Source organism: Heptranchias perlo, chromosome 5, assembly GCF_035084215.1.
Source record: "Heptranchias perlo isolate sHepPer1 chromosome 5, sHepPer1.hap1, whole genome shotgun sequence".
In the NCBI taxonomy this organism is placed as follows: Eukaryota; Metazoa; Chordata; class Chondrichthyes; order Hexanchiformes; family Hexanchidae; genus Heptranchias; species Heptranchias perlo.
This window is the reverse complement of record NC_090329.1, coordinates 123477869-123504936: the sequence shown is the minus strand read 5'-3', so window position 1 is coordinate 123504936 and position 27068 is coordinate 123477869. Positions and strand designations below refer to the sequence as shown.

The 27068-nt window shown below is 46.8% G+C and overlaps 1 protein-coding gene across 4 annotated transcripts in view; it reads left to right on the top strand.

Annotated features, from left to right (window-relative positions):
* daam2 (dishevelled associated activator of morphogenesis 2) overlaps positions 1 to 27068 on the top strand; it is a 309727-nt gene that overhangs the window by 189426 nt on the left and 93233 nt on the right. For all 4 annotated transcript variants that reach the window (XM_067985157.1, XM_067985159.1, XM_067985156.1 and 1 more), the window contains exons 7-13: positions 8014 to 8124; positions 11424 to 11527; positions 13809 to 13875; positions 17057 to 17174; positions 21479 to 21617; positions 23111 to 23169; positions 26653 to 26843. In XM_067985157.1, coding sequence (XP_067841258.1) covers positions 8014 to 8124; positions 11424 to 11527; positions 13809 to 13875; positions 17057 to 17174; positions 21479 to 21617; positions 23111 to 23169; positions 26653 to 26843 — 789 coding nt within the window. The remainder of the gene's footprint in view (positions 1 to 8013; positions 8125 to 11423; positions 11528 to 13808; positions 13876 to 17056; positions 17175 to 21478; positions 21618 to 23110; positions 23170 to 26652; positions 26844 to 27068) is intronic.

Below are 27068 nucleotides of genomic sequence, written 5' to 3'. Positions count from 1 at the left end.
GGATCACAACTGGGTTTCCCATGTTGACCCTTTTCTCTTCTGGTTCCCTCCCCCCTGACGGTGATCTTTTGGACTCTCCACTACTCGTCCCAGAAGTCAATGGAGATAAAAATCAGGAGAGATGTAAAACGAGGCTGCCAATTCGCTATTACCTCGTTTTACACTATCGCACAAAGTCAGAATCTGCCCCGATGTCTCCTGTTTGGGTGCAGTCACACCAGTGACACTGCTCTGCTGCCTTGCTCAAGTGACTGGTCCTCACCTGTGAGTCCAGACACTGGGGGAGTCATTTTAACTTTTTGCGATAATGTAAATTGAGTGATATCAGATTGGCCGCCCGTTATACAGTGGAAACGAAAATCGGGAGAGCCGTATAACGGGCGTCCGATTCGATATCGCCCAATTTACATTATCTCCAAAAGATAAAATGAAGCCCAGTAAGTGTTGGCAGGATATTTGACTAAAGGGGGCATCACAGCCAAGCCCAATCCCGTCCTCACACATGCATTTCCCAGGGTTGATGGATTGAATTTGGGTCAATTTTTTCCTCCCCCCCGCTCTCTCTCTCCTTAACCTGTGGGTGAGGTGCGCTGAGACTGGCGGTAACATGGCTTCGGTAAGAGGCCTGGGAACGTAGGCCTGCCCTCACCCACGCACAGGGTTTGAATTTGACTTCGGTGGAAATGAAAATCGGGAGAGATGTAAGACGGGCCGCCGACTTGCTATTACCCAGTTTACACTATCGCACAAAGTCAAAATCTACCCCAGACAAGAGTTGGGTCTGTGTACAGAGGCACAGTTAACATGGTGGGAGAAATTTGAACCCTGTGAAAATTGTCGGTGAAGTCCCGCCTGGACAAAGCTCCTTTCATTTAGCAGCTCCCAACCTTCTCGCTGACTTAAATCAGAAGAAAACACTGTTCCCATTAAGCCAGGCTCACTCAAGACAGTGTCCCTCTCATTGCACCGACCAAGGTTGTAACTTAAATCCCAAGCAGGGAGTTAAACTGTTCTACCCTCCACCCCCATCCCCATGTCAAATATCAGCACTACAAGGGAGGACCTTTCAACGTCGGTCTCCTCTCAGAAATCGTTCGGTATGGGCCTTTCTTCATGGCTGGGATTAAACCGTTCAGCTGTGGGAGGGAGCAAAATCTGATCCTATTTGTGAAATGAAGAAAAACCTCCAACCCCCACCCCCCCTCACTCTACCACACCAGTGCGGCAGTCAATAAGGCACTGCTTGGTATGGGACTGAGCCACAGGAAGGTTCCTTGATCTGTGCTGAGTTAGGTGATCTTGGTTCGGACAGCAGTTCCCGTGATACCTTTGGCCCCAGCTTTCCCTGGCTGAGTGGGGGTGGGGCGCGGATGGGCAGAGGCGGGGGTGGAATTAGCCATGGTTCCTGCTCCTGACCACCATCCAACTGCACCACCTGGAAGGTCCGGCAATGCTTCGATTTTAAAATTCTCATCCTTTGTTTTCGAATCCCTTCACGGCCTCGCCCCTCCCTATCTCGTAACCCCCTCCAGTCCTACAACCCTCCGAGATCTCTGCCTCTTGAGCATCACTTATTTTCATCGCCCCACCATTGGCGGCCGTGCCTTCAGCTGCCTCGGCCCCAATTGTTAAAATTGGACAGCCATGTGGTGAAGGGTAGTATACTAGAGCCTGGTCTTTAGTTGCTTCCAAGCCTTTATTCCCAGAGATCCCCCTTACACACACACATCACTCACGAGATAAGCTCTCATATAAAAAGGATACAAGAGAGTCCCCAATTGATACACACCACCTGAATACAACTAACGCTCATTGATACAAGCTGAATTTAGGGAGTTAGGAGTTAAACTAAAGAGTAGGACCTCAAAGGTAGTAATCTCAGGATTGCTACCAGTGCCACGGGCTAGTCAGAGTAGGAATGACAGGATAGCTAAGATGAATACGTGGCTTGAGAGATGGTGCAAGAGGGAGGGATTCAAATTCCTGGGCCATTGGAACCGGTTCTGGGGGAGGTGGGACCAGTACAAATTGGACGGTCTGCATCTGGGCAGGACTGGAACCAATGTCCTAGGGGGAGTGTTTGCTAGTGCTGTTGGGGAGGGTTTAAACTAAAAAAAAAATGGGCAGGGGGATGGGAACCGATGCAGGAAGTCAGTGGGAAATAAAGTGGTGACAGAAACAAAAGGCAGTAAGGGAGAGTGTACAGAACATGACCGGACAGATGATCTGAGAAAGCAGGGCAAAGACCAAGGGAAGACTAGATTAAACTGCATTTATTTCAATGCAAGAAGTCTGATGGGCAAGGCAGATGAACTCAGGGCATGGATGGGTACATGGGACTGGGATGTTATAGCTATTACTGAAACATGGCTAAGGGAGGGGCAGGACTGGCAGCTCAATGTTCCAGGGTACAGATGCTATAGGAAAGATAGAGCAGGAGGTAAGAGAGGAGGGGGAGTTGCGTTCTTGATTAGGGAGAACATCACGGCAGTAGTGAGAGGGGATATATCCGAGGGTTCGCCCACTGAGTCCATATGGGTAGAACTGAAAAATAAGAAGGGAGAGATCACTTTGATAGGATTGTACTACAGACCCCCAAATAGTCAACGGGAAATTGAGGAGCAAATATGTAAGGAGATTACAGACAGCTGCAAGAAAAATAGGGTGGTAATAGTAGGGGACTTTAACTTTCCCAACATTGACTGGGACAGCCATAGCATTAGGGGCTTGGATGGAGAGAAATTTGTTGAGTGTATTCAGGAGGAATTTCTCATTCAGTATGTGGATGGCCCGACTAGAGAGGGGGCAAAACTTGACCTCCTCTTGGGAAATAAGGAAGGGCAGGTGACAGAAGTGTTAGTGAGGGATCACTTTGGGACCAGTGATCATAATTCCATTAGTTTTAAGATAGCTATGGAGAAGGATAGGTCTGGCCCAAAAGTTAAAATTCTAAATTGGGGAAAGGCCAATTTTGATGGTATTAGACAGGAACTTTCAGAAGTTGATTGGGAGAGTCTGTTGGCAGGCAAAGGGACGTCTGGTAAGTGGGAGGCTTTCAAAAGTGTGTTAACCAGGGTTCAGTGTAAGCACATTCCTTATAAAGTGAAGGGCAAGGCTGGTAGAAGTAGGGAACCTTGGATGACTCGGGAGATTGAGGCACTAGTCAAAAATAAGAAGGAGGCATATGACATGCATAGGCAGCTGGGATCAAGTGGATCCCTTGAAGAGTATAGAGATTGCCGGAGTAGAGTTAAGAGAGAAATCAGGAGGGCAAAAAGGGGATATGAGATTGCTTTGGCAGATCAGGCAAAGGTGAATCCAAAGAGCTTCTACAAATACATAAAGGGCAAAAGGGTAACTAGGGAGAGAGTAGGGCCTCTTAAGGATCAACAAGGTCATCTATGTGCGGAACCACAAGAGATGGGTGAGATCCTGAATGAATATTTCACATCGGTATTTACGGTTGAGAAAGGCATGGATGTTAGGGAACTTGGGGAAATAAATAGTGATGTCTTGAGGAGTGTACATATTACAGAGAGGGAGGTGCTGGAAGTCTTAACGCGCATCAAGGTAGATAAATCTGCGGGACCTGATGAAATGTATCCCAGGACGTTATGGGAGGTTAGGGAGGAAATTGCGGGTCCCCTAGCAGAGATATTTGAATCATCCACCGCTACAGGTGAGGTGCCTGAAGATTGGAGGGTAGCAAATGTTGTGCCTTTGTTTAAGAAGGGCGGCAGGGAAAAGCCTGGGAACTACAGACCAGTGAGCCTGACATCTGTAGTGGGTAAGTTGTTAGAGGGTATTCTGAGGGACAGAATCTACAGGCATTTGGAGAGGCAGGGACTAATTAGGAACAGTCAGCATGGTTTTGTGAGAGGAAAATCATGTCTCACGAATTTGATTGAGTTTTTTGAAGGGGTAACCAAGAAGATAGATGAGGGCTGTGCAGTAGACGTGGTCTACATGGACTTCAGCAAAGCATTTGACAAGGTACCGCATGGTAGGTTGTTACATAAGGTTAAATCTCATGGGATCCAAGGTGAGGTAGCCAATTGGATACAAAATTGGCTTGACGACAGAAGACAGAGGGTGGTTGTCGAGGGTTGTTTTTCAAACTGGATGCCTGTGTCCAGCGGTGTGCCTCAGGGATCGGTGCTGGGTCCGCTGTTATTTGTTATTTATATTAATGATTTGGATGAGAATTTAGGAGGCATGGTTAGTAAGTTTGCAGATGACACCAAGATTGGTGGCATTGTGGACAGTGAAGAAGGTTATCTAGGATTGCAACGGGATCTTGATAAATTGGGCCAGTGGGCCGATGAATGGCAGATGGAGTTTAATTTAGATAAATGTGAGGTGATGCATTTTGGTAGATCGAATCGGGCCAGGACCTACTCCGTTAATGGTAGGGCGTTGGGGAGAGTTATAGAACAAAGAGATCTAGGAGTACAGATTCATAGCTCCTTGAAAGTGGAGTCACAGGTGGATAGGGTGGTGAAGAAGGCATTCAGCATGCTTGGTTTCATTGGTCAGAACATTGAATGCAGGAGTTGGGATGTCTTGTTGAAGTTGTACAGGGCATTGGTGAGGCCACACTTGGAGTACTGTGTACAGTTCTGGTCACCCTATTATAGAAAGGATATTATTAAACTAGAAAGAGTGCAGAAAAGATTTACTAGGATGCTACCGGGACTTGATGGTTTGACTTACAGGGAGAGGTTAGACAGACTGGGACTTTATTCCCTGGAGAGTAGGAGGTTAAGGGGTGATCTTATAGAAGTCTATAAAATAATGAGGGGCATAGATAAGGTCGATAGTCAAAATCTTTTCCCAAAGGTAGGGGAGTCTATAACGAGGGGGCACAGATTTAAGGTGAGAGGGGAGAGATACAAAAGGATCCAGAGGGGCAATTTTTTCACTCAAAGGGTGGTGAGTGTCTGGAACGAGCTGCCAGAGGCAGTAGTAGAGGCGGGTACAATTTTGTCTTTTAAAAAGCATTTGGACAGTTACATGGGGAAGATGGGTATCGAGGGATATGGGCCAAGTGCAGGCAATTGGGACTAGCTTCGTGGTATAAACTGGGCGACATGGACATGTTGGGCCGAAGGGCCTGTTTCCATGTTGTAACTTCTATGATTCTATGATTCTATGATACAAATCATACCATTAACACTAAGCTCTGGAATTCCCTCCTTACACCTCTCTGCCTCTCTACCTCTCTCTCCTCCTTCAATTCACTCCTTAAAACTTTGACCAAGCTTCTGGCCACCTGTCCTTTTATCTCCTTATGTGGCTCGGTGTCAAATTTTGTTTGATAATCGCTCCTGTGAAGCTCCTTGGGACGTTTTAATATGTTAATGGCGCTGTATAAATGCAAGTTGGTGTTGTTGTTGCGCCTGATTGGATATCAGGTGAGGACAAGACCGAGTTTTGCTCTGATGCCCCCCTTTGGCAGTTGAATAGCCTGGCAAGACTTGAGCCCAAACATTACGAGCACATGCCAGCGGCAAGGACAATCATGGGGGCCCTGCCCACGGTTTTGTGAGGAGCGCCAACAGGTGCCGAGATTCTTCCCCGCCCGCGCATACTGGAGAAACAACCCATTGAGTGGGTGCAGGTCCGAAGTGTGCCCGTTCTCGTCAGGTACTGGAGGGCTTACCGGGACCCGTGCCACGGCAAACACAGAGAGAGGCAGCACCTTCAGTACCTCACGAGAACATTCACCACGGGTACAGGAGAGGAGGTGGGGAAAGGGGGAGAGACTGGAGAGAGAAAAAAAACACCCAGTACTTCCAGCTTCTCTTCGATGGACAAACCCCGTCCTGGAGGCAAAGGAGGAAACTTCCTCAGCGCCTCCTGACACGAGAGTAACAAGGAGGTTAAAGCGTCTAACAGCGGACTGTTGGGACAATTGGAGGTTTGATGTTCAGGAAACTAATGGGAGTCGGCAGGCACCTTCCAACTGAATCCAGCCCCTTTTACATCAGCGGCCCTGGGATATCAGAGAGGACAGGTGGAACGTTGATGCTGGAAATCTGAAATAAAAATAGAAAGTGCACAGCAGGTCAGGCAGCATCTGTAAACAGGTTAATGCTTGGGGTGAGCTCTGTTAAAGGACCCCATGAGGCTAACCTGTTTTCCTCTCTCAAATGTTGATTGGCCCGCCATCTATTTCTGGCATTTTCTGTTCAAAGTTATTCCTCACTGGGATAATTTCCTCAAGCAATGGTCACCCTCCAGCACTTGCCAACTGTGAACCTTGATATAGAGTGTTAGTTGGCTATTCAATCATGGGGAGCATCACAGTGGACCCCATTGCTGTCCTCAATTGATCATGTCTCACTAATGCGCTCTCACCCAATCCTGCCCTGATCAGACCCTGCCCTGATCAGACCCTGCCCTGATCAGACGCTGCCCTCACCCAATCCTGCCCTGATCAGACCCTGCCCTGATCAGACCCTGCCCTCACCCAATCCTTCCCTGATCAGACCTTGCCCTGATCAGACCCTGCCCTGATCAGACCCTGCCCTGATCAGACCCTGCCCTCACCCAATCCTGCCCTGATCAGACCTTGCCCTGATCAGACCCTGCCCTGATCAGACCCTGCCCTGATCAGACCCTGCCCTGATCAGACCCTGCCCTGGTCAGACCCTGCCCTCACCAGATCCTGTCCTCGCTTAAACCTGACCTCACTCACCAGATCCTCTCTCCTTCTTCTCCTGATGCTTAGTTACACAGCAGCCCTGGCAGAGATCAGGTCACACATCTACCTCATCATGTCTCAAAGCATTTTACAGCCAATGAAGTACTTTTTGAAGTGTAGGAAACACAGCAGCCAATTTTGTGCTCAGCAAGGTCCCACAAACAGCAATGTGATAATGACCAGATAATCTTTTTAGTGGAGTGATTGAGGGACATTTCAGGACACCGGGGAGAACTCCCCTGCTCTTCTTCGAAATAGTGCCATGGGATCTTTTACATCCACCTAAGAGGGCAGACAGGACCTCAGTTTAACATCTCATCCGAAAGATGGCCCCTCTAACAGCGCAGCACTCCCTCTGTCTCAGCCTGGATTTTGTACTCAAGTCTACAGAGTAGGACTTGAATCCACAACCTTCTGATTTAGAGGCAAGAGTGCTAGCCACTGATACACGGCTGACACCTAGTGAAGGGCAATGAATGTTGCTATGTAGAGGAATATGGCAGCCGTTTTAAACGTAGCAAGATCCCACAAAAAGCAATGAGGCAAATGTACCAGTTAATCTTATTTTGAGGGAGGAATGTAGGCCGGTTGAACTCCCTGCTCTCCTTTGAATAGTACAGTGGGATCTTTAATGTCCACCTGAACCACGGGTACAGGCAGACAGGGCTTCAGTTTAACATCTCATTAGAAAGGACAGTACCTCTAATGCAGCGCTCCTTCAGTACTGAACTGGAGTGTCAGGCTGGATGATGTGCTGAAGTCCTACAGTGGAGTTTGAACTCTCTGATACAGAGACAAGAGTGCTGCCAACCAGATCAAACTGATCATTTAGTTATAATGAGAGAGAATGAAGGCTAATGATCTATGAGGCAGCAAGCTTCTTTCTTGAATCCGATTGGGATTTTAAAAAAATGTATATTTGTTCTCAAGATATGTGCGATGCTGCCCAACCCTAATTGCCTTGAGGGCATTAAGAGTCAACCATAAAATGTGGGACTGGAGTTCCACGTAGGCCAGACCAGGTGAGGGCATTAGTGAACCAGTTGAGTTTTTACGACAATCTGCCAGCTTTCACGGTCATTTTATCTGGTGCCAGCCTACAAATCACCAGATTTAATTAATCCAATCCCTTCTGGCCATGGTGAGATTGTGAGCTCACAATCTCTGGGTTGCTAATGTGGTGCCGCTAGGCTACTGTACCCATCAATGCACAATAGGTAGTAGAAGAACCTCCACAGTTGGAGAGGAAGTTGGACAACGTTAAAACATGCAGCTGTTCCATAAACTCAATGACTTTTCCCTTTCAGACATTACTGAATGAGCTGGACAGAAGCACTGGAAAATACAGGGACGAGGTACACCTCAAAACTGCAATAATGTCCTTCATCAATGCCGTGTTAAACGCTGGTGCTGGAGAGGTAAGTTAAGGCAGGTCTCCCAGGAACTGCTTCCCTCGTTGCTTCTGACCCTGCATCAAAGCTTCGAAGTTTGAGTGGGTGATACACTGTTAGACTTGTGAACAAAGTCCAGCTCCATGGGGTGAGGCTGGGAAATGGGAGCAACAAAGACCTCGAGCAGAACTTTGATGATTCATTGAGATTCAATATATCACCATCAGGATCCCTTTTAAAAGAGAGCTACGTTATCAGTGCCCCCTGATAAATGGGGAGTCTCACCATCAGGATGCCGGCAACTTCATGGGGGTTAGTCCTGATCGTTTTCCGCAAGGCTTCCGCTGAAGTCATGCCAGCTGATTGGGAGTACACCCGCGAACCGTTTTTCAACAGGGAGTCTCACCATCAAGATGCCTTTTAAAGAGAGAGCCTCAGTATCACAATCCCTTTTAAAGGTGAAGTTCTCACCGTCAGCGTGTCCTTTAAAGAGGGAGCCTCAGTTTCAGGAACCGTAAAGGGGAGCCTCACCTTTTAAATTCAATTAAAATATGTTGACCGGAGGTCACCGGTTACGGTTATTTGCTTAGTACAAAGAGGAGAAGAGTCAATTCTCTCTTAATTCTCAATTTGCTTTATTCACACCGTTAGATCATATACATATAGCTTATATGTCTGGTTAGATATAGACATGCAGTTTGCACCAGGTTATACAGTTTTATACCCAAACTAGGATCTAAACGCACAAACACTAGGCTTCTCTGACACTCCCTGAGTGGTCACAAATATCTAAAATGACCTACTTTGATGGCTTTATATGGATGGGCAGTAGAGGACCTTTACTGTAGTGGAACTTTCTAAGATAAATAGTACAGTACAGGACTGGGTGGTGCTGTTTCACTTCTGGGACCTGGTTTTGAAGCCATCCCATACTGGTGGCACGAAGGCCTCCTGTTTTTGCTAGCTGTAAGGGTTCCACATGAAGGGCTATGGGGAAAGAACTAGGGACTCGGACTAATTGGATAGCTCTTTCAAGGAGCTGGTACAGGCACCATGGGCTGAATGGCCTCCTTCTGTGCTGTAAGATTCTATGATGAAATGGGTTGGGGCAATCTCAATCTCAATTCAGTTCCCATTGAGTGCAGGCCCACAGCAGAAAACGGCTCATATTTCAGCACAAATTAACTGTCTCATAGGAACATAGGAACAGGAGTAGGCCATTCAGCCCCTCGAGTCTGCTCCGCCATTCAATTAGATCATACCTTTGCTCCATATTCCTTGATGCCCTTACCTAAGGAAAGATTGAACAGGCTGAGGCCCTTTTCTCTAGAAAGGAAAAGGCTGAGGGGTGACCTGATAGAGGACTTGAAGATTATGAAAGGATTTGATAGGGTAGACATAGAGAAGATGTTTCCACTTGTGGCAGAGTCCAAAACTAGGAGCCATAAATATAAGTCAGTCACTAATAAATCCAGTAGGGAATTCATGAGAAACTTCTTTACCAAGAGAGTGGCTAGAATGTGGAACTCGCTACCACGTGGAGTAGTTGAGGTGACTAGCAGAGATGCATTTTAGGGGAAGCGAGATAAACACATGAGGGAGAAAGGAATAGAAGGATATACTGATAGGGTTAGATGAAGTAGGGTGGGAGGAGGTTCATGTGGAACGTAGACACCGGCATAGACCAGTTGAGCCGAATGAGCTGTTTCTGTGCTGTACATTCCACAGGGGTCAGTATTAGGACCACTGCTCTTTTTAATATATATTAATGACCTGGACTTGGGTATAGAGGATATAATTTCAAAGTTTGCAGTTGACACTAAACTCAGAAATGTAGTAAACAATTTGGAGGATAGTAACAGACATCAGGGGGAGATAGACAGACTGGTGAAATGGGCAGACACATAGCAGATGTAATTTAAAGCAGAGAAGTGTGAAGTGATACATTTTGGTAGGAAGAATGAGGAGAGGCAATATAAACAAAATGGTACAATTTTAAAGGGGTTGCAGGAACAGAGAGACCTGGGAGTGCACATAGACAAATCTTTGAAGGTGGCAGGACAAGTTGAGAAGGCTGTTAAAAAAGCATATGGGATCCTGGGCTTTATTAATAGAGGCATAGAGTACAAAAGTAAGGAAGTTATACTGAACCTTTATAGAACACTGGCTAGGCCTCAGCTGGAGTATTGTGTTCAATTCTGGGCACCACACTTTAGGAAGGATGTCAAGGCCTTAGAGAGGGTGCAGAAGAGATTTACTAGAATGATTCCAGGGATGAAGGACTTCAGTTATGTGGAGAGACTGGAGAAACTGGGGTTGTTCTCCTCAGAGCAGAGAAGGTTAATGGGAGATTTGATAGAAGTGTTCAAAATCATGAACGGTTTTGACAGAGTAAATAAGGAGAAACTGTTTCCAGCGGCAGAACGATCGGTAACCAGAGGAGACAGATTTAAGGTGATCGGCAAAAGAGCCAGAGGCAACATGAGGAAACATTTTTTTACACAGCTAGTTGTAATGATCTGGAATGCACTGCCTGAAAGGGGGGTGGAAGCAGATTCAATAGCAACTTTCAAAAGGGAATTGGATATATACTTGAAGGGAAAAAATTTACAGGGATATGGGGAAAGAGCAGGGAGTATAGCTCTTTCAAAGAGCTGGCACAGACACGATGTACCGAATGGCCGCCCCCTGTGCTGTATCTATTATGGTATTATGATACATTCTATGTAATTCTGTGTAACAAAAATCTGTTGATCTCGTTCTTGAAAGCTCCAATTGTCCCAGCATCCACTGCCTTTTGGGAGAGAGAGTTCCAGATTTCCACTACTCTTTGTGTGAAGAAGTGCTCCCTGATTTCGCTCCTGAACGGCCTAGCTCTAATTTTAAGATTATGCCCCCTCTTTCTTGATTCCCCCACCAGAGGAAAGAGTTTCTCTCCATCTACCCAATGGAATCCTCTTAACATTTAAGCACCTCGATCAGATCACCCCTTAATCTCCTATACTCAGGGGAATGCAAGCCAAGGTTATGCAATCTCAGATGGAAATGTCACACACTGGTACAGTTGGGTGTGCCCTCGCGAGGTTGAAGTTGAGGGAACTGTTGAGGCAGAATAAATGGAGCCTGACTAGGAAGTCAGGCAGAAACTGAGGGCTAAAAAACAGTGTAGCACTGACATTCCTCATTTCGATGAGCACAGAATATTCACCAAAAGATAGAAGGGTGGAAAGTGATGTAGACTGTGGGAGGAAGGCATGTTGACATTTTGGAGTCTACTGAAATATTGTGGTGCCTCGGGATTTAATGAAGTCTTCACTTCCTTACAGGACAATCTGGAATTCCGACTTCACCTCCGGTATGAGTTCCTCATGTTAGGAATCCAACCCGTGATTGATAAGTTACGAAGCCATGAGAATGCGACGTTAGACAGGTAACTAGCCATGCGCAAAACCATAAACATAAGCCACCACTGGCAACTGGGCTTTATAAACCTGGGCTTTATAAATAGAGGCATAGAGTACAACCTCAAGGAAGTTATGGTAAACCTTTCTAAATCACTGGTCAGGCCTAAGTTGGAATGTTGTGTCCAATTCTGGGCAGCACACCTTACGAAGAATGTCAAGGCCTTAGAGAGGGTGCAGAAGAGATTTACTAGAGTGGTACCAGGGATGAGGGACTTCAGTTATGTGGAGAGACCAGAGAAGCTGGGGTTGTTCTCCTTAGAGCAGAGAAGGTTAAGGGGAGATTTAAAAGAGGTGTTCAAAATTATGTGGGGTTTTGATAGAGTAGAGAGGGAAAACTGTTTCCAGTGGCAGAAGGGTCAGTAACCAGAGGACACAGATTTAAGGTCATCGGCAAAAGAGCCAGAGGCGACATGAGGAAACATTTTTTTACACAGCGAGTTGTTATGATCTGCAATGCACTGCCTTAAGGGTGGTGGATGCAGATTCAATAGCAACTTTCAAAAGAAATTAAATATATACTTGAAAAGAAAAAATTTGCAGGGCTTGTGGGAAAGAGCAAGGGGTGGAACTAATTGGATAGCTCTTTCAAAGAGCCAGCACAGACATGATGGGCCGTATGGCCTCCTTCTGTGCTAGATGGATCAACTCCCACTACCCCTCCCGCACCCCCCTCAAAAATTTACAGGTAACACAAGTGTTCATTGCGCAGAGGTGTACTGCTTACTGTAGATTCCCATCTGCTCCTTTAGAACATAGAACAATAGAAAGAAATAGGAATACCTACATTTACATGTGGCCAAATATGCCAACCGTGTGCTCCCAGTAGGGAGCTACGCTCAAAGGCACTGCTGGTCAGAGATGTTATAAATTGGATAGCCGGGTGGTGAAGGATAGAATAATAGGCCTGGTCTTCAGTTGCTTCCAAGCCTTTATTCATCCAACACAACATTACACACCCTCCTGTAAATGCAGACAAGAGAGTCCCCAAATGATACCCACTCCCTGAATATAATTAACACTAATTAATATAAATCACATAGATACAATTAATATGAGGTAGGACTACAACGCTGTAGCGCCCAATCTCCGACCCATGCCCCCTGCACTGGTAGCGTGGAATTGTGGAATTACCCCACACATCCCTTGACACCTTTATTACTCAATGTCAACGACCTATTAAATAACTCATTTGACTTTGCATCTATGACTTTCTGGGGCAGTGTGTTCCACATTCTCCCAACTCTTTAGAAACATAGAAACATAGAAAATAGGAGCAAGAGTAGGCCATTCGGCCCTTCGAGCCTGCTCCACCATTCAAAATTATCATGGCTGATCATCTAACTCAATACCCTGTTCCCGCTTTTTCCCCATATCCCTTGATCCCTTTAGCATTAAGAAATATATCTATCTCCTTCTTGAATACATTTAATGACTTGGCCTCCACTGCCTTCTGTGCTGGAGAATTCCACAGGTTCACCACCCTCTGAGTGAAGAAATTTCTCCTCATCTCCGTTCTAAATATCATACCCCGTATCCTGAGACTGTGACCCCTGGTTCTGGACTTCCCAGCCATCGGGAACATCCTCCCTGCATCTAGTCTGTCTAGTCCTGTTAGAATTTTATATGTTTTGATGAGATCACCTCTCATTCTTCTAAACTCTTGTGAATATAGGCCTAGTCGACCCAATCTCTCCTCATACGTCAGTCCTGCCATCCCAGGAATCAGTCTGGTAAACCTTCGTTGCACTCCCTCCATGGCAAGGACATCTTTCCTCAGATAAGGAGACCAAAACTGCACACAATGCTCCAGATGCGGCCTCACCAAGGCTCTGTGTAACTGCAGTAAGACACCCCTGCTCCTGTACTCAAATCCTCTTGCAATGAAGGCCAACATACCATTCGCCTTCCTAACTGCTTGCTGCACCTGAATGCTCGCTTTCAGCGACTGGTGTACAAGGACACCCAGGTCTCGATGCACCTCCCCTTTTCCCAATCTATTGATCTATTTGTTTGAAGATGAATTCCAGCTTAGCCCGAATTCTAAGATTTCTGTCCCCTCGTGTTGGATTCCTCTCTTAGAGGGAAGAGTTATTCCCTCTTTATCTACCCTGTTAAACATCTCAATCAGGCTACCCACACTTGACAAGCAGCAATGAGTCGCAAGTTATGGTGGTATTGGTTGAGGGAGGAAAGTTGGCCAGGACAGAATTGTGTACTGACAATTTTGTTTCTTCTCCTTGTGTTTAGGCACTTAGACTTCTTTGAGATGGTCAGAAATGAGGATGAGAACGAACTTGCAAAAAGGCTTGACATGGTGAGCGACAGTCCATGTAAACCTGTATGTGAAAGGGGACCCAGCTACTGGTCAAACATCATTTACCACCACAGGTTTTCATTATATAAGGAGTTTCACCCTATCACGAGTTTTGTTATTATATCAACAGCTGGCTCTTTGATAGTTGGTGACTCATAGCTTTGGTGAAATGGAGAAAGTAGCCATTTCAAAGGCAATGGGCATTATGCACAAGCATAAGATGGCTGGATTCTCAAAATGTGCCCTCAAAATGGAGTCAATATTCAGATTGAATGCTGGGAAGGGAAAGGGCTAATGCTAATTAAACCACGAAGACTTATAGGCCCATAGGACCAGGAGTAGGCCATTCAAACCCCGTGTCTGCTCTGCCATTCAATTGGACACGGCTGATCTATATTGTCACTCCATCTCCTCGCCTTGGTTCAATTCCCTTAATACTCTTGTCTAATAAAAACTTTCAATTGACCTAACCTCAACAGCTTTTTGGGGGAAGAGAGTTCCAGATTTCCACTTCCCTTTGTGTGAAGGAGGGCTTCGTGACTTCACCCTTGAACAGCCTAGCTCTAATTTTAAGGTTTTGCCCCCTTTGGTTTGGACAACACGTGACCCCGTGAGAAAGTTCAATACTGTTACTTCAGCTGATTACAAGGAAGGGGGAACCAATTACATTTGCTTGGAGATGCGCTGGAGGAACTGTTGGATTTTTTTTTTAAATGGTGCGTTCTGGAGCAATGTATACTTTACAATAAAAACAATAGAGGCAGGGCAGTTCATGAGCTCCCACCACAAAACTAAACAAGCCTGACTCTTATAGTTAATTTTGCCATCTGAACCCCTCGATTAGATTCCAGCACTGTAATCACTCCCAGGTATCCATTATTCTATATATAAACCATCAGAACCCCTCGATTAGATTCCAGTCTGTAATCACTCCCAGGTATCCATTATTCTATATATAAACCATCTGAACCCCTTGATTAGATTCCAGCCTGTAATCACTCCCAGGTATCCATTATTCTATATATAAACCATCCGAACCCCTCGATTAGATTCCAGTCTGTAATCACTCCCAGATAACCATTACTCTATATATAAACCATCTGAACCCCTCGATTAGATTCCCGCCTGTAATCACTCCCAGGTATCCATTATTCTATATATAAACCATCTGAACCCCTCGATTAGATTCCAGTCTGTCATCACCCCCAGGTATCCATTATTCTATATATAAACCTCCTGAACCTCTCGATTAGATTCCAGTCTGTAATCACCCCCAGGTATCCATTATTCTATATATAAACCATCTGAACCTCTCGATTAGATTCCAGTCTGTAATCACTCCCAGGTATCCATTATTCTATATATAAACCATCTGAACCCCTCGATTAGATTCCTGTCTGTAATCACTCCCAGGTATCCATTATTCTATATATAAACCATCTGAACCCCTCGATTAGATTCCAGTCTGTAATCACTCCCAGGTATCCATTATTCTATATATAAACCATCTGAACCCCTCGATTAGATTCCAGTCTGTAATCACTCCCAGGTATCCATTATTCTATATATAAACCATCTGAACCCCTCGATTAGATTCCAGTCTGTAATCACTCCCAGGTATCCATTTTTCTATATATAAACCATCTGAACCCCTCGATTAGATTCCTGTCTGTAATCACTCCCAGGTATCCATTTTTCTATATATAAACCATCTGAACCCCTCGATTAGATTCCAGTCTGTAATCACTCCCAGGTATCCATTTTTCTATATATAAACCATCTGAACCCCTCGATTAGATTCCAGTCTGTAATCACTTCCAGGTATCCATTATTCTATATATAAACCATCTGAACCCCTCGATTAGATTCCAGTCTGTAATCACTCCCGGGTATCCATTATTCTATATATAAACCATCTGAACCCCTCGATTAGATTCCTGTCTGTAATCACTCCCAGGTATCCATTATTCTATATATAAACCATCTGAACCCCTCGATTAGATTCCTGTCTGTAATCACTCCCAGGTATCCATTATTCTATATATAAACCATCAGAACCCCTCGATTAGATTCCAGTCTGTAATCACTCCCAGGTATCCATTATTCTATATATAAACCATCAGAACCCCTCGATTAGATTCCTGTCTGTAATCACTCCCAGGTATCCATTATTCTATATATAAACCATCAGAAACCCTCGATTAGATTCCAGCATGTAATCACTCCCAGGTATCTGTTATTAGGGATGATCCTGCACCCACGATTTCCTGTGGTGTACTCCCTGTGAACACCACTCCCTGCTGAGAGTGTGGGATTGTGGAATGAACCCTTATTATCTGCGTGATTGTGTGTAGGTGTAGCCTATGATGTGCACTGATTGACTTGTAGTCTACTGTTGGTTGGTTGGAGACGACTCTGGAAGGAGGGATTGGCTATGCTGAATGGCCTCTTCTTGTTCTGTTGTTAATTTTCTTGAGTCCTCCCCTGAAGGCAGTATCTCATCGCTGGGATAAGGTTGTATGGGTGTCATCACCAGTTATCCTTTGGTACCTCACTCAAGTGACTATTGTTCATGAGTGTGAGTGTCGGCAGTGAGTCTCACTCAGCAGACTATTTTACTGCATGGGGCATTGCAGTCAACCCCGATCCTGTCTTCGCCCATCATGCACACTTCAGGCAAATGTCATTGGATAGCAACAATGGATGGGAACCCTGATCCCTGGGCGCTGAAGCTAACAGTAGTACCCCGACTGTGATCTGGAATCTGGAAATCTGGAGGTCTCTCCCCAAAAAGCTGTTGAGGCTGGGGGTCAATTGAAGCTTTCAAAACTGAGATTGATAGATTTTTGTTCAGCAAGGGTATTCAGGATTACCGAACCAAAGCGGGTAGATGGAGTTAAGATACAGATTAGCCATGATCTGATTGAATGGTGGAACAGGCTCAAGGGGCTGAATGGCCTACTCCTGTCCCTGTGTTCCTCAGTCAGCACAGATCTGAGATGGATCCTGGGACATGTCTGATCTGTGAGGTTCAGTCACTTAAAGACATCAGGGGTGAGGGTCTTCCTTCTTTCTTAAGATGTTGGATGTCCTCCAATACCTTCTATCAGATGTTGCCTCTGATGACATTCCACGCGCACTGGAACATATTAAGATGCAACTTAATCTTTCTACTTTCTAGGTGCATATTGACACCAGGAGCGCAAGCCAAATGTTTGACTTGATTCGGAAAAAGCTGAGCCACACGGAAGCCTACCCGCATTTGGTGTCTGTCCTCCACCATTGCCTCCAAATGCCCTGTAAGTAGATTTAACTGTTCTTCCATTTTAATATTCCCTCTGATGTTCTCTCCTGAATCCTGGTGACTAGTGGTGGGGTGGAGTCGACTGTAGCCGGGCCGTGGTTCCATAAGCCTCAAGCATCCTCCAGTTCCTTGCTCCAATACCCACTCTTCACGTTCGAACAGCATGTCAACTGGCTATTCAACTCTAGGGCCATCATGGCTATGACCAAATGAAAGTTTGAATTTCATATTGCCACCCCCCCCCCCCCCCCACCCAACTCTTTAATGTAAAGAAGCGTTCCAACACGCTTAACAAATAGGCAGAAGGAAAACAGATACCAAGCCAGGGAGAGAGAGATGATTAGAAAGGGTAACCAAATGCTTGGTCAAAGAGATGAGTCTTGAGAAGGTTTATAAGAAATGGAGAGAGGTTTAGGGGATGAATTCCAAAGATGAGGAGGCAGTTGGAAACTCTGTCACCAGCGTGTGGTGAGGGTGGGGGTGGTGGTGAGGGCAGTCAAAAGGATGAGGGGGTGCACAGAAAGCTGGAGTCAGAGGAACAAAGCCTTCAGGACAGGATATAAGGCTGGAGGAGATTGCAGCGATTGGGTAGAGTGAAGCCGTGGAGGGATTTATGGACAGATGTTGAAGCATCTAATGCTAAATTGGATGAGATTAACTAACTCAGCAAAGGCAAGAGTTTGAACATGGGTCCTTGCGGGGTTATATGGCCCAACGATTCGCTGGACAAGCTCACTGGGCCTTCAGGAGAGCCTACTTGGTCGAGTCCAAGTGGTTTCCATCAGTTCTTCACTCACATAGAATTGCACAGAATTTACAGCACGGTAACAGGCCATTCGGGGGTTACAGAATCACCTCTTATATTGGTCCTGGTAAGGTGTCACTGCGGGAGCCAGTTTCCTGTGGGATTCCTTGGGTTAAATCCACTGAGATGAGCTTTCCAGCTTCCCCTGATGGTTCATGGTCAAATAGTCCATCAACATGTCCTTTTCACGCTCTCACGTGAAGATTCGGGTGAGGCACCGGAGGGACCCCGCCATCCGTGGGCCTGAACTTCAGCAAGAGTGGAGGGGTGGAAACCAGGAAGACAAGGATTGAATCGTCACGTGTTCATTGCCCTCTCTGGCGGTGGAGTTGTTTATCATACTTCATCGCTGACCTTGACTGCCTGACCCTCCCTCTGGCTGTCCCTCTGTTTCTCTGTCCCTGTGTAGCTGTGGCTGCCTGTGGCTCCTTCGCTGCCCGTCTCTCCCTATGTCTAGACATAAGAACATAAGAACATAAGAAATTGGAGCAGGAGTAGGCCAATCGGCCCCTCGAGCCTGCTCCGCCATTCAATAAGATCATGGCTGATCTGATCCCAACCACAAATCTAAAGAACACAAGAAGTCGGAGCAGGACCCGGCCACATAGCCCCTGGGCCCTCTCCGCCACCCACAGGGCATTGACCGATCCGAACTCAGCTTCATGTCCAATTTCCTGCCCGCTCCCCATAACCCCTAATTCCCTTTACTTCTAGGAAACTGTCTATTTCTGTTTTAAATTTATCTAATGATGTAGCTTCCACAGCTTCCTGGGGCAGCAAATTCCACAGACCGACCACCCTCTGAGTGAAGAAGTTTCTCCTCATCTCAGTTTTGAAAGAGCAGCCCCTTATTCTAAGATTATGCCCCCTAGTTCTAGTTTCACCCATCTTTGGGAACATCCTTACTGCATCCACCCGATCAAGACCCTTCACAATCTTATATGTTTCAATAAGATCGCCTCTCATTCTTCTGAACTCCAATGAGTAGAGTCCCAATCTACTCAACCTCTCCTCATATGTCCGCCCCCTCATCCCCGGGATTAACCGAGTGAACCTTCTTTGTACTGCCTCGAGAGCAAGTATGTCTTTTCTTAAGTATGGACACCAAAACTGTATGCAGTATTCCACACGTGGTCGTTTTTTCACAGCTATATTTTAACTGGAGATCAATCCTGCAGTCATTCAGGAAGAAGTTAATGAGTTATTTCCTAATAGGCCGGTGTTATTGTTCAGTGGTATCTTACTTCGTTCTTGGCCTTTGGTCCAAACCACGACTTCCAGCTTCCGGAATGTCTTATCGGATACTTTCGAGTGATGTTGTTATCCAGTCGGCTGCAATCCAGGCCTCGTTTCAGGGATACTTGGCCTGTTGTTATCAGCCCCATGACCCTCAAATCATCTCACGGCCGCTCCATTAGGCTGAGGTCACTGCTGAGGGCCAAGGTGAGAAGGGAAGCAAAAACCTGACAGTCCTCCGACGTGGTCTCTCACAAATTCCAGGCTGCAAGCTGCGCAGCGAGCCCACTGCTGCCCCACGTCATGGCCGCCACAGAGCAGCAGGCTCTTCTCTTTTCATCGGGAAACCTAGCTGAAGGGCCTGGGCCACGGTGTGGGACCATACCATGGTTGAAAAGCATCGAAGCGAAGGCGTGCCAAATCGGTACGTTGCGGTTTGGTGAGGAAATGAAGACTGAGGGAAGTCAGGAATTCAATGATTCCGAGGAACGAAGGGGCATAAATTGGTCCCCATCGCCTCTCTTTTTTGGGGAGCAAAATTTACATTGGTGTGGGCCAGTTTCCTGGCATGGGAGATTTGGCAGCCGGAGTCTTCGGAGAGCCCGAGACGCCCGCCTAAAACCAGCGTTAGGCCCCGATGCCAAATTCGGCAAAAAGCGGCCGGATAATGCGCCGCTTCGCTCAGTGTTTCCGGCCTAACCTAAAGGGACAGGTAAGAACAGGTAGGTTCTTGTTTTTTCACTTACCTTAATGTGTCAGTTGCCAACATTCTCTGAGGGAGGGGGACATTGGAGGAGCGTCTGGGGAGTCATTTAAACCTTTATTGCCGGGTGGGAAATGGGTAATAGCCTGTTTCGCGCCTCGTACGATTTTCTTTTCCACTGGAAAAGAAAGAAAACCGGGCAACGTGTAAAGCAGGCTGCCGCTTTAATCTGGCGGCACGGGGGACCTGATGTCACAGCCGCAATGGGTTAATGACCCTTCACCTCTGCTGCTGCTTGTTCCACTCACTCGCACAGCCCACAGTCAGCGAGTCCTCTCAGGCCGCCCGTCCCTCCTTTCTGTGAGCTGTTTTCATGTTCTGCTTTCGGTTAGATTGCTGAATGAATGATTGCACAGTGGTAGTCAAGTTCTGTTCAACGGAATGCTCTGGGGTGCACTTTCCAATTGCAATAAGCATAAAATGCATTCAACAGATGTAGGTTTAAATAGAAATATGTGCTGGCCATAAATGCCGGCTCAGGCTGTGCTTCCTCCCTCTAAGGGTATCAGATGCCGCTGTGTTATCCCGGGGATACAAATCATCTGCCATCGAAGTGCAGGATGGTGACCTGCTCCCGCCCTTTTCCATTATTACTCTCGGCCAACTTGCACAACACATTGAGGGAGGGAGGAGGGAGGGGAGGGGAGGGGCTGGACTGAGGCCCACTGGTCATGCACAGGACTAGGGAGTTTGTTGGTTTCTGACGGCCAGAGAGCTGATGGGACGTCTGCCCCGAGCCCCTCGAGCCTGTTCCGCCATTCAATTAGACCATGGCTGATCTGTATCTTAACTCCATCTTCCCGCCTTGGTTCCGTATCCTTTAATACCCGTACCTATCAAAACTCTATCAATCTCAGTTTTGAAATTTTTCAATTGACCCCCAGCCTCAACAGGTTTTTTGGGGGAGAGAGTTCCAGATTTCCACTACCCTTTGTGTGAAGAAGTGCTTCCTGACATCACCCCTGAACAGCCTAGCTCTAATTTTAAGGTTATACCCCCCCCCCCCCCCGTTATCCTGGATTCCCCCACCAGAGGAAATAGCTCCTCTCTTTCTACCCTATCGAATCCTTTAATCATCTTAAACATCTCAATTAGATCACCCCTTAATCTTTTATACTCAAGGGAATATAAAGCTGGTCCATGAGGTCCTCATAATTTAACCCTTCTAGTTCCAGGAGTGCGGGAACTTCCAATCCGGCGACTTAATGACAAATAGGTCTAGAGGTTGGGGGGGGGGGTGTGGAATTTTTGGAATGTTCACCCTTAAGTCTTTTCTAACAGCAAGACCCAGTTTTATTAACTGTAATTTGTTTTTGGGGAAAAAAAATAACGATTATGGAACTGCCTCAGTGACTTACTTGGTACATCCAGTGCTCAATAGCAAGGCATTTGTACCCATCCCTCCCAATGGTGTTGCTGGGTCCATGTCCTTGAAATGTAACCCACTTTTTAGTAAACGTTTCCAACCCTTCTTGATTTCTGAAATGTCCTTCAGGGAAGAGGAATGGAACCAACTGCCAGCACTGGCAGCTCCTCGACAGGATACTACAGCAGATAGTGCTCCAGGACGAGAAGGGGGAAGATCCTGACGTCGCGCCATTGGAGAACTTCAACGTGAAGAACATCATTCGGATGTGAGTATTGCCCGAGACTCATTCGCACTGGGGAGCGGGCCCACAGCTATGAGACTTCCTATGTGTGTGTGTGGTACCCATTAAAGCACCAGACAAACCAGAAAGGGCCTAGCTTTGATCCTCGGACCCCAGTGCTCGCTGACCTACATTGGCTCCCGTTCCAGCAATGCCTCGATTTTAAAATTCTCATCCTTGTTTTCAAATCCCTCCATGGCCTCGCTCCTCCTGATCTCTGTAACCTCCTCCAGCCCTACAACCCTCCGAGAGCTCTGCTCTCCTCCAATTCTGGCCTCTTGCGCATCCCCAATTTTAATCGCTCCACCATTGGCGGCCGTGCCTTCAGCTTTCTAGGCCCTAAGCTCTGGAATTCCCTCCCTATACCTCTCCGCCTCTCTACCTCTCTCTCCTCCTTTAAGACGCTCCTTAAAACCTACCTCTTTGACCAAGCTTTTGGTCACCTGTCCTAATATCTCCTTACGTGTCACGGTATCAAATTTTGTCTGAAAATCGCTCCTGTGAAGCACCTTGGGAAGTTTTACTACGTTAAAGGTGCTATATCCTGGAACTCCCTTCCTAACAGCACTGTGGGAGAACCGTCAACACACGGACTGCAGCGGTTCAAGAAGGCGGCTCACCACCACCTTCTCAAGGGCAATTAGGGATGGGCAATAAATGCTGGCTTCGCCAGCGACACCCACATCCCATGAATGAATAAAAAAAATATAAATGCCCCTCTCAGCCAGGGCGTGTGTGGCCCCTGGGCTAGAGATGAGCGGAATCAGTTTCTTCTTCTTGATCGATGCCCAGTGACTCCTGTCGGGAAGTCGGGGCGAGAACAGGGCTGAGCTTGACAGCCAAGGCCTGTACGGTTAAACAACCTGCTGTCATTGCACTGGCCAGGCTGACGAACGAAGGAGGGCCTCCTGAGCCAGGCACAGAGGGCTGCTCCCTGCCCCCCCCACTCCTCAGCCACGCCCCCCCCCTCCCCCTTAAAGGGACTATACTCAGCGAGAACTAGCGCCTTCAGGAGAGGAGGCAGAAAGATTGAGAAAAATAAAAACACAAAGAGGCAATTTTACCGTCTAGAAAATGAGCCAACTTTGAAATATGATCCTCTCAGCCCATTTCAGGGACACACTGACGAGGTCTCTGATCTTCCCGTATCGAGTGCTGCACCACCCACCGGCAGTGTTGACAGAACATAGCCAGAGATCCCATTCCAGTGAGGTTTCACACTTCTTCCACAACTTGGCACAGTGAGATTGCCTCTTCCTTTCAATGGAACTTGTCCATCCAAACTCCTGTTTAGCCGACTTATTTCCATTCCTCTCTCCCCCGGCCCTGACCCCCGCGACCCCGCGACCCCCCCCCCCCCCCCACCCCACGATCGCCCAAACAGTTTGGTTCCGTGAGGTTTTACTGTAGTTGATAATAGAATTCCGAGTCATTTATTAAACAGCCCAATGAGTGCGAAACCTTTTTATTGTCTGCAGGTTAGTGAATGAAAATGAAGTGAAACAGTGGAAGGATCAAGCGGAGAAGTTCAGGAAAGGTACGTTTGTGCAACTGAGGCAGACACCTCCAGCAGCGCGTGCAGATATTGTCGACAGTGTTGTTCCGTGTCATGGCACTGAGCCATTCAGACTAAGGAGGCCCCAGGGTGATTGCGCTGCTGTGGGCCGAGTTAGCTTCTCTCGGCCGGGGCCTGCCGAAGGGGGCTGGGAGTCTTCCCGATCACCTGATCACCTTGTAAGCCGGTCCCTTTAACGGACAGAGCGGACGGTGCTAGCCGAACAAGCAGCAGGAAGCTTCGTCAAGTGCCCTGTTTGGGTTTGGTTTTTGCTGGTTGAACAACAGCTGCGCCGATTTTGGGAGGTCCTTAAGTTCTGGCTCCGCTAACCTGCTTCTAAGTTTCTCTGGGCTTAGGTAAGTGAAAGGTGGCCTTGCGCAAACAAAATCGATTTTTTTTCTGCCTTTCCCTGCCGTTAATGGCCTCAAAATCGGGTCAGTGGCCTTCCCGGTAACACTTGTGATGCAGCCGGCTCCATTTGGAAAGGGGCCTACCGCTGGGTGTCCAAATTGCCCGCCTGTTTCAGGCGACAGGCCCCTTTTAATATGGAAATTGAGGTCCTATGACATAAAAAGGACGTGGATTGCCACGTTAGGCCAGAACTGGGCATCGGCTCCGACAAGTTTCACGGGTGATGGAACCGAAGAGGCCCGCCAGACGTAAGTGTCAAATTATTTTTGTGGGCCCCGGAGGAGCACCTCCAGGGCCCACAAAAATAATGTGGGCTGCTGCCACCGCAGGACCCCCACTCTAAGTGATCACGACACCCCCACCCCCGCCCCCCCACTTCCGCCCAAATTACCTTGCGAGTAGCTGCCCCGGCCCGTTCTTGAGGCCTCAATTCGGGGGACGAGCTGCACCACAATGCCAAATTTAAATGGCAGGGGGCCTCTTTGCCATCAGTAGGGACGGCTCAAACCATATCTGCAAACAGAAACTCAAACTGTGCAGATTTCTCAGTAGTTTGGTTTCAAGCTTCCTAACATGATTATAGATTCCATTGGATGCAATCCAAATACAGCAAGTCACCCGTGGCTGTAAGTGTATTATCGATAGGAATGGAATTACACACGGGTGCCATTACTGCCACGCGTAGCATTATTTTTGTTTATTTCTGTGAATGTAGCAGCGTTAAAGCATTTGTTTCTGTAAGGAGGGGGGTGGGAGGTAGCACCACAGTGTTTAAGGCCGTCCAGTGATGTGTTTACTGGAGGCCCCATGAGCAGTGCTTTTACCGAGAGGGTAACAGGTTACTGTTGCAGGTGAAACCCTTTGCCAGAAGCAGGTGAGTCAGGATTGGGGGCGGGGGGCAGGTGCATCGTGTGGAGCGAGTGAGCTAGGGACATTTGCTGCAGTCGATTCATGCCAAACAACGCCTCGATTTTAAAGTTCTCATCCTCATGTTCACATCCCTCCATGGCCTCGACCCCTTTCTATCTCTGTAACCTCCTCCGGCCCTACAACCCACTGAGAACTCTGCTTTCCTCCAACTCTGGCCATTTGTGCATCCTCCACCATTGGCAGCTGTGTTTTCAGCTGTCTGGGCCAGAAACTCTGGAATTCCCTCTCTAAACCCCTCCATCTCTCTCTCTCATTTAAGACTCTCCTTAAAACCTACCTCCTGTCCCAATGTCGTCTTCTTTGGCTCGGTGTCAAATTTTGTCTGATTACGCTCCTGTAAAGCACCATGGGACATTTCACAACATTAAAGGCATTATATAACACTAACTTACATTTATATAGCACCTTTAACGTAGTAAAACTTCCCAAGGCACTTTACAGGAGCATAATCAGACAAAAATTGACAAAATAAATGCAATTTATTGTTGTAAACTGGATAACGTTCACAGTAATAAATATTACACCATATTTGTGAATCATAATAGTCCCACAATATAGGAATAGCCCCAGGTTCAGAGTCATGTTGGGCAAGTTTAGGGCAGACACTAGGAAGTATTTTGTTGCACAAAGGGTGATGGAGAGCTGGAGGAGGATGGCAGGAAGGGTGGTTCAGGTGGTCTAGAATGTGGGACTCATTGAAGAAACAGCTGGATCAAAGAATCATAGAATAATATAGCGCCGGAGGCCATTCGGCCCATCGTACCTGTCCTGGCTCTCTGAAAGAGCTACCAATTAGTCCCACTCCCCTGCTCTTTCCCCATAGCCCTGCAAATTTTTCCCCTTCAAGTATTTATCCAATTCCCTTTTGAAAGTTACTATTGAATCTGCCTCCACCCCCCCTTTCAGGCAGTGCGTTCCAGATCATAACAACCGGCTGCGTTAAAAAAAAATTCTCCTCATCTCACCTCTGGTTCTTTTGCCAATCACCTTAAATCTGTGTCCTCTCGTTACCGACACTCCCACCAGTGGAAACAGAGTGGATGCTGTAAAGGGTTGGTCTTCTGGAGGGTTGAGATCTAATGAGCTGAAGGACCTTCTTCATTTGAAACTGTCTCACAGTCTTATAAAATATTCTTCATTACAATCGTTCTGAAAATAGAACGATGCGGTTGATCCCGCTGCTGATATCACGGTGGAAACAAAGGAGGAGAGTCCTTTCGTTCTGAAACTCCAGGCTGTGTAGAACATGAAAGTCTTTTTACGCGTACCTAAAGCAAAGCAGACGCTTAATACATTTGAGGTGGAGATAGTGTGAAGGCTGAAACAGGCAGCCGTTTTCGATTGACTTAGGCGTGGAGTGAAAATTGATTTGCACAATAGAGCAGCGGGTTCTCGATAACGCCAGATACATGGTGGGGTAGATTATTGCCTTCACCACCTGGGTGGTAATCTGGCGGAGTGGGTCGCCCGCCCTTTACAGAACCCGCACAATTTTCATCTACGGTTGCCAACTCTAGTTGGGCGTATTCCTGGAGGTTTCATCACATGACCTCCCGCCTCCAACCGCCCCGCCCACACGCTCCCGCCATTGGTCGCCTGCCACATCCATGTGCACCACCTTCTCCCCGCCAATTGGAAAGCAAACAGGCTCTTAATTACGCGATTGGATAATGCATGACTGTCAGTCAAACAGTCTTTTTATCCCGTCTCCAATATTTTTATAACTAATAAATGTTCAAAGAAAATGAAAAAAATCAGACCCAATTTTTTTTGATGCCCCGATGATTTTCTCTCCCGAGTTTTGCCCGTAGCAGTGTCCTGGAGATTCATCTTTAATTCCTGGAGTCCAGGATAATCCTGGAGAGTTGGCAAACCTATTTTCATCCCAATTGATTTCAATGGAATGAAAATCGGATGGGTTCTATAAATAGCGGGCGATTCACTGCTTCAGATTACCACCCAGGCGGTGAAGAAGAGAGATTCCCATTTCTTCATGTCCTAAGTTTTTGTTAGCATCTCTATGTCCATTGTCTTTATTCATACAAGCACGGGCACGAAGGGTGATCTGCCTCACACACGGGTATGTGATTGTTTTGGGGTTTGTTTCTTTTTTTTTGTGGACAGAACATGTGGAATTATTGGGAAGACTCGAAAAGAAGGAGAGGGAGTGTGAGACCAAAACCCAGGAGAAAGATGACATGATGAAGACTCTTAACAAAATGAAGGACAAGCTCCAGAAAGAGTCGGTGGAGTTGCGTCAAGCGAGAGATCAAGTGGTGGAACTCACTGTCCGTCTGAATGACCTGGCGGCCTCGGTAAGAACTCCCAGCATCAGATCACGCAACGTAGAGATGACAGAGGAACTGTGTTTGATGGGAAGTGCATTTATCCGAACTGCTACATCATTGTTATGAAGGGAGATTTCTATGTACCTCGTGGAGCTTTTTAAATTGCCATTCTTTATGAAAGAAAAGAAAGACTTGTATATATATAGCATCTTTCATGACCTCAGGACGTCCCAAAGCACTTTACAGCCAATT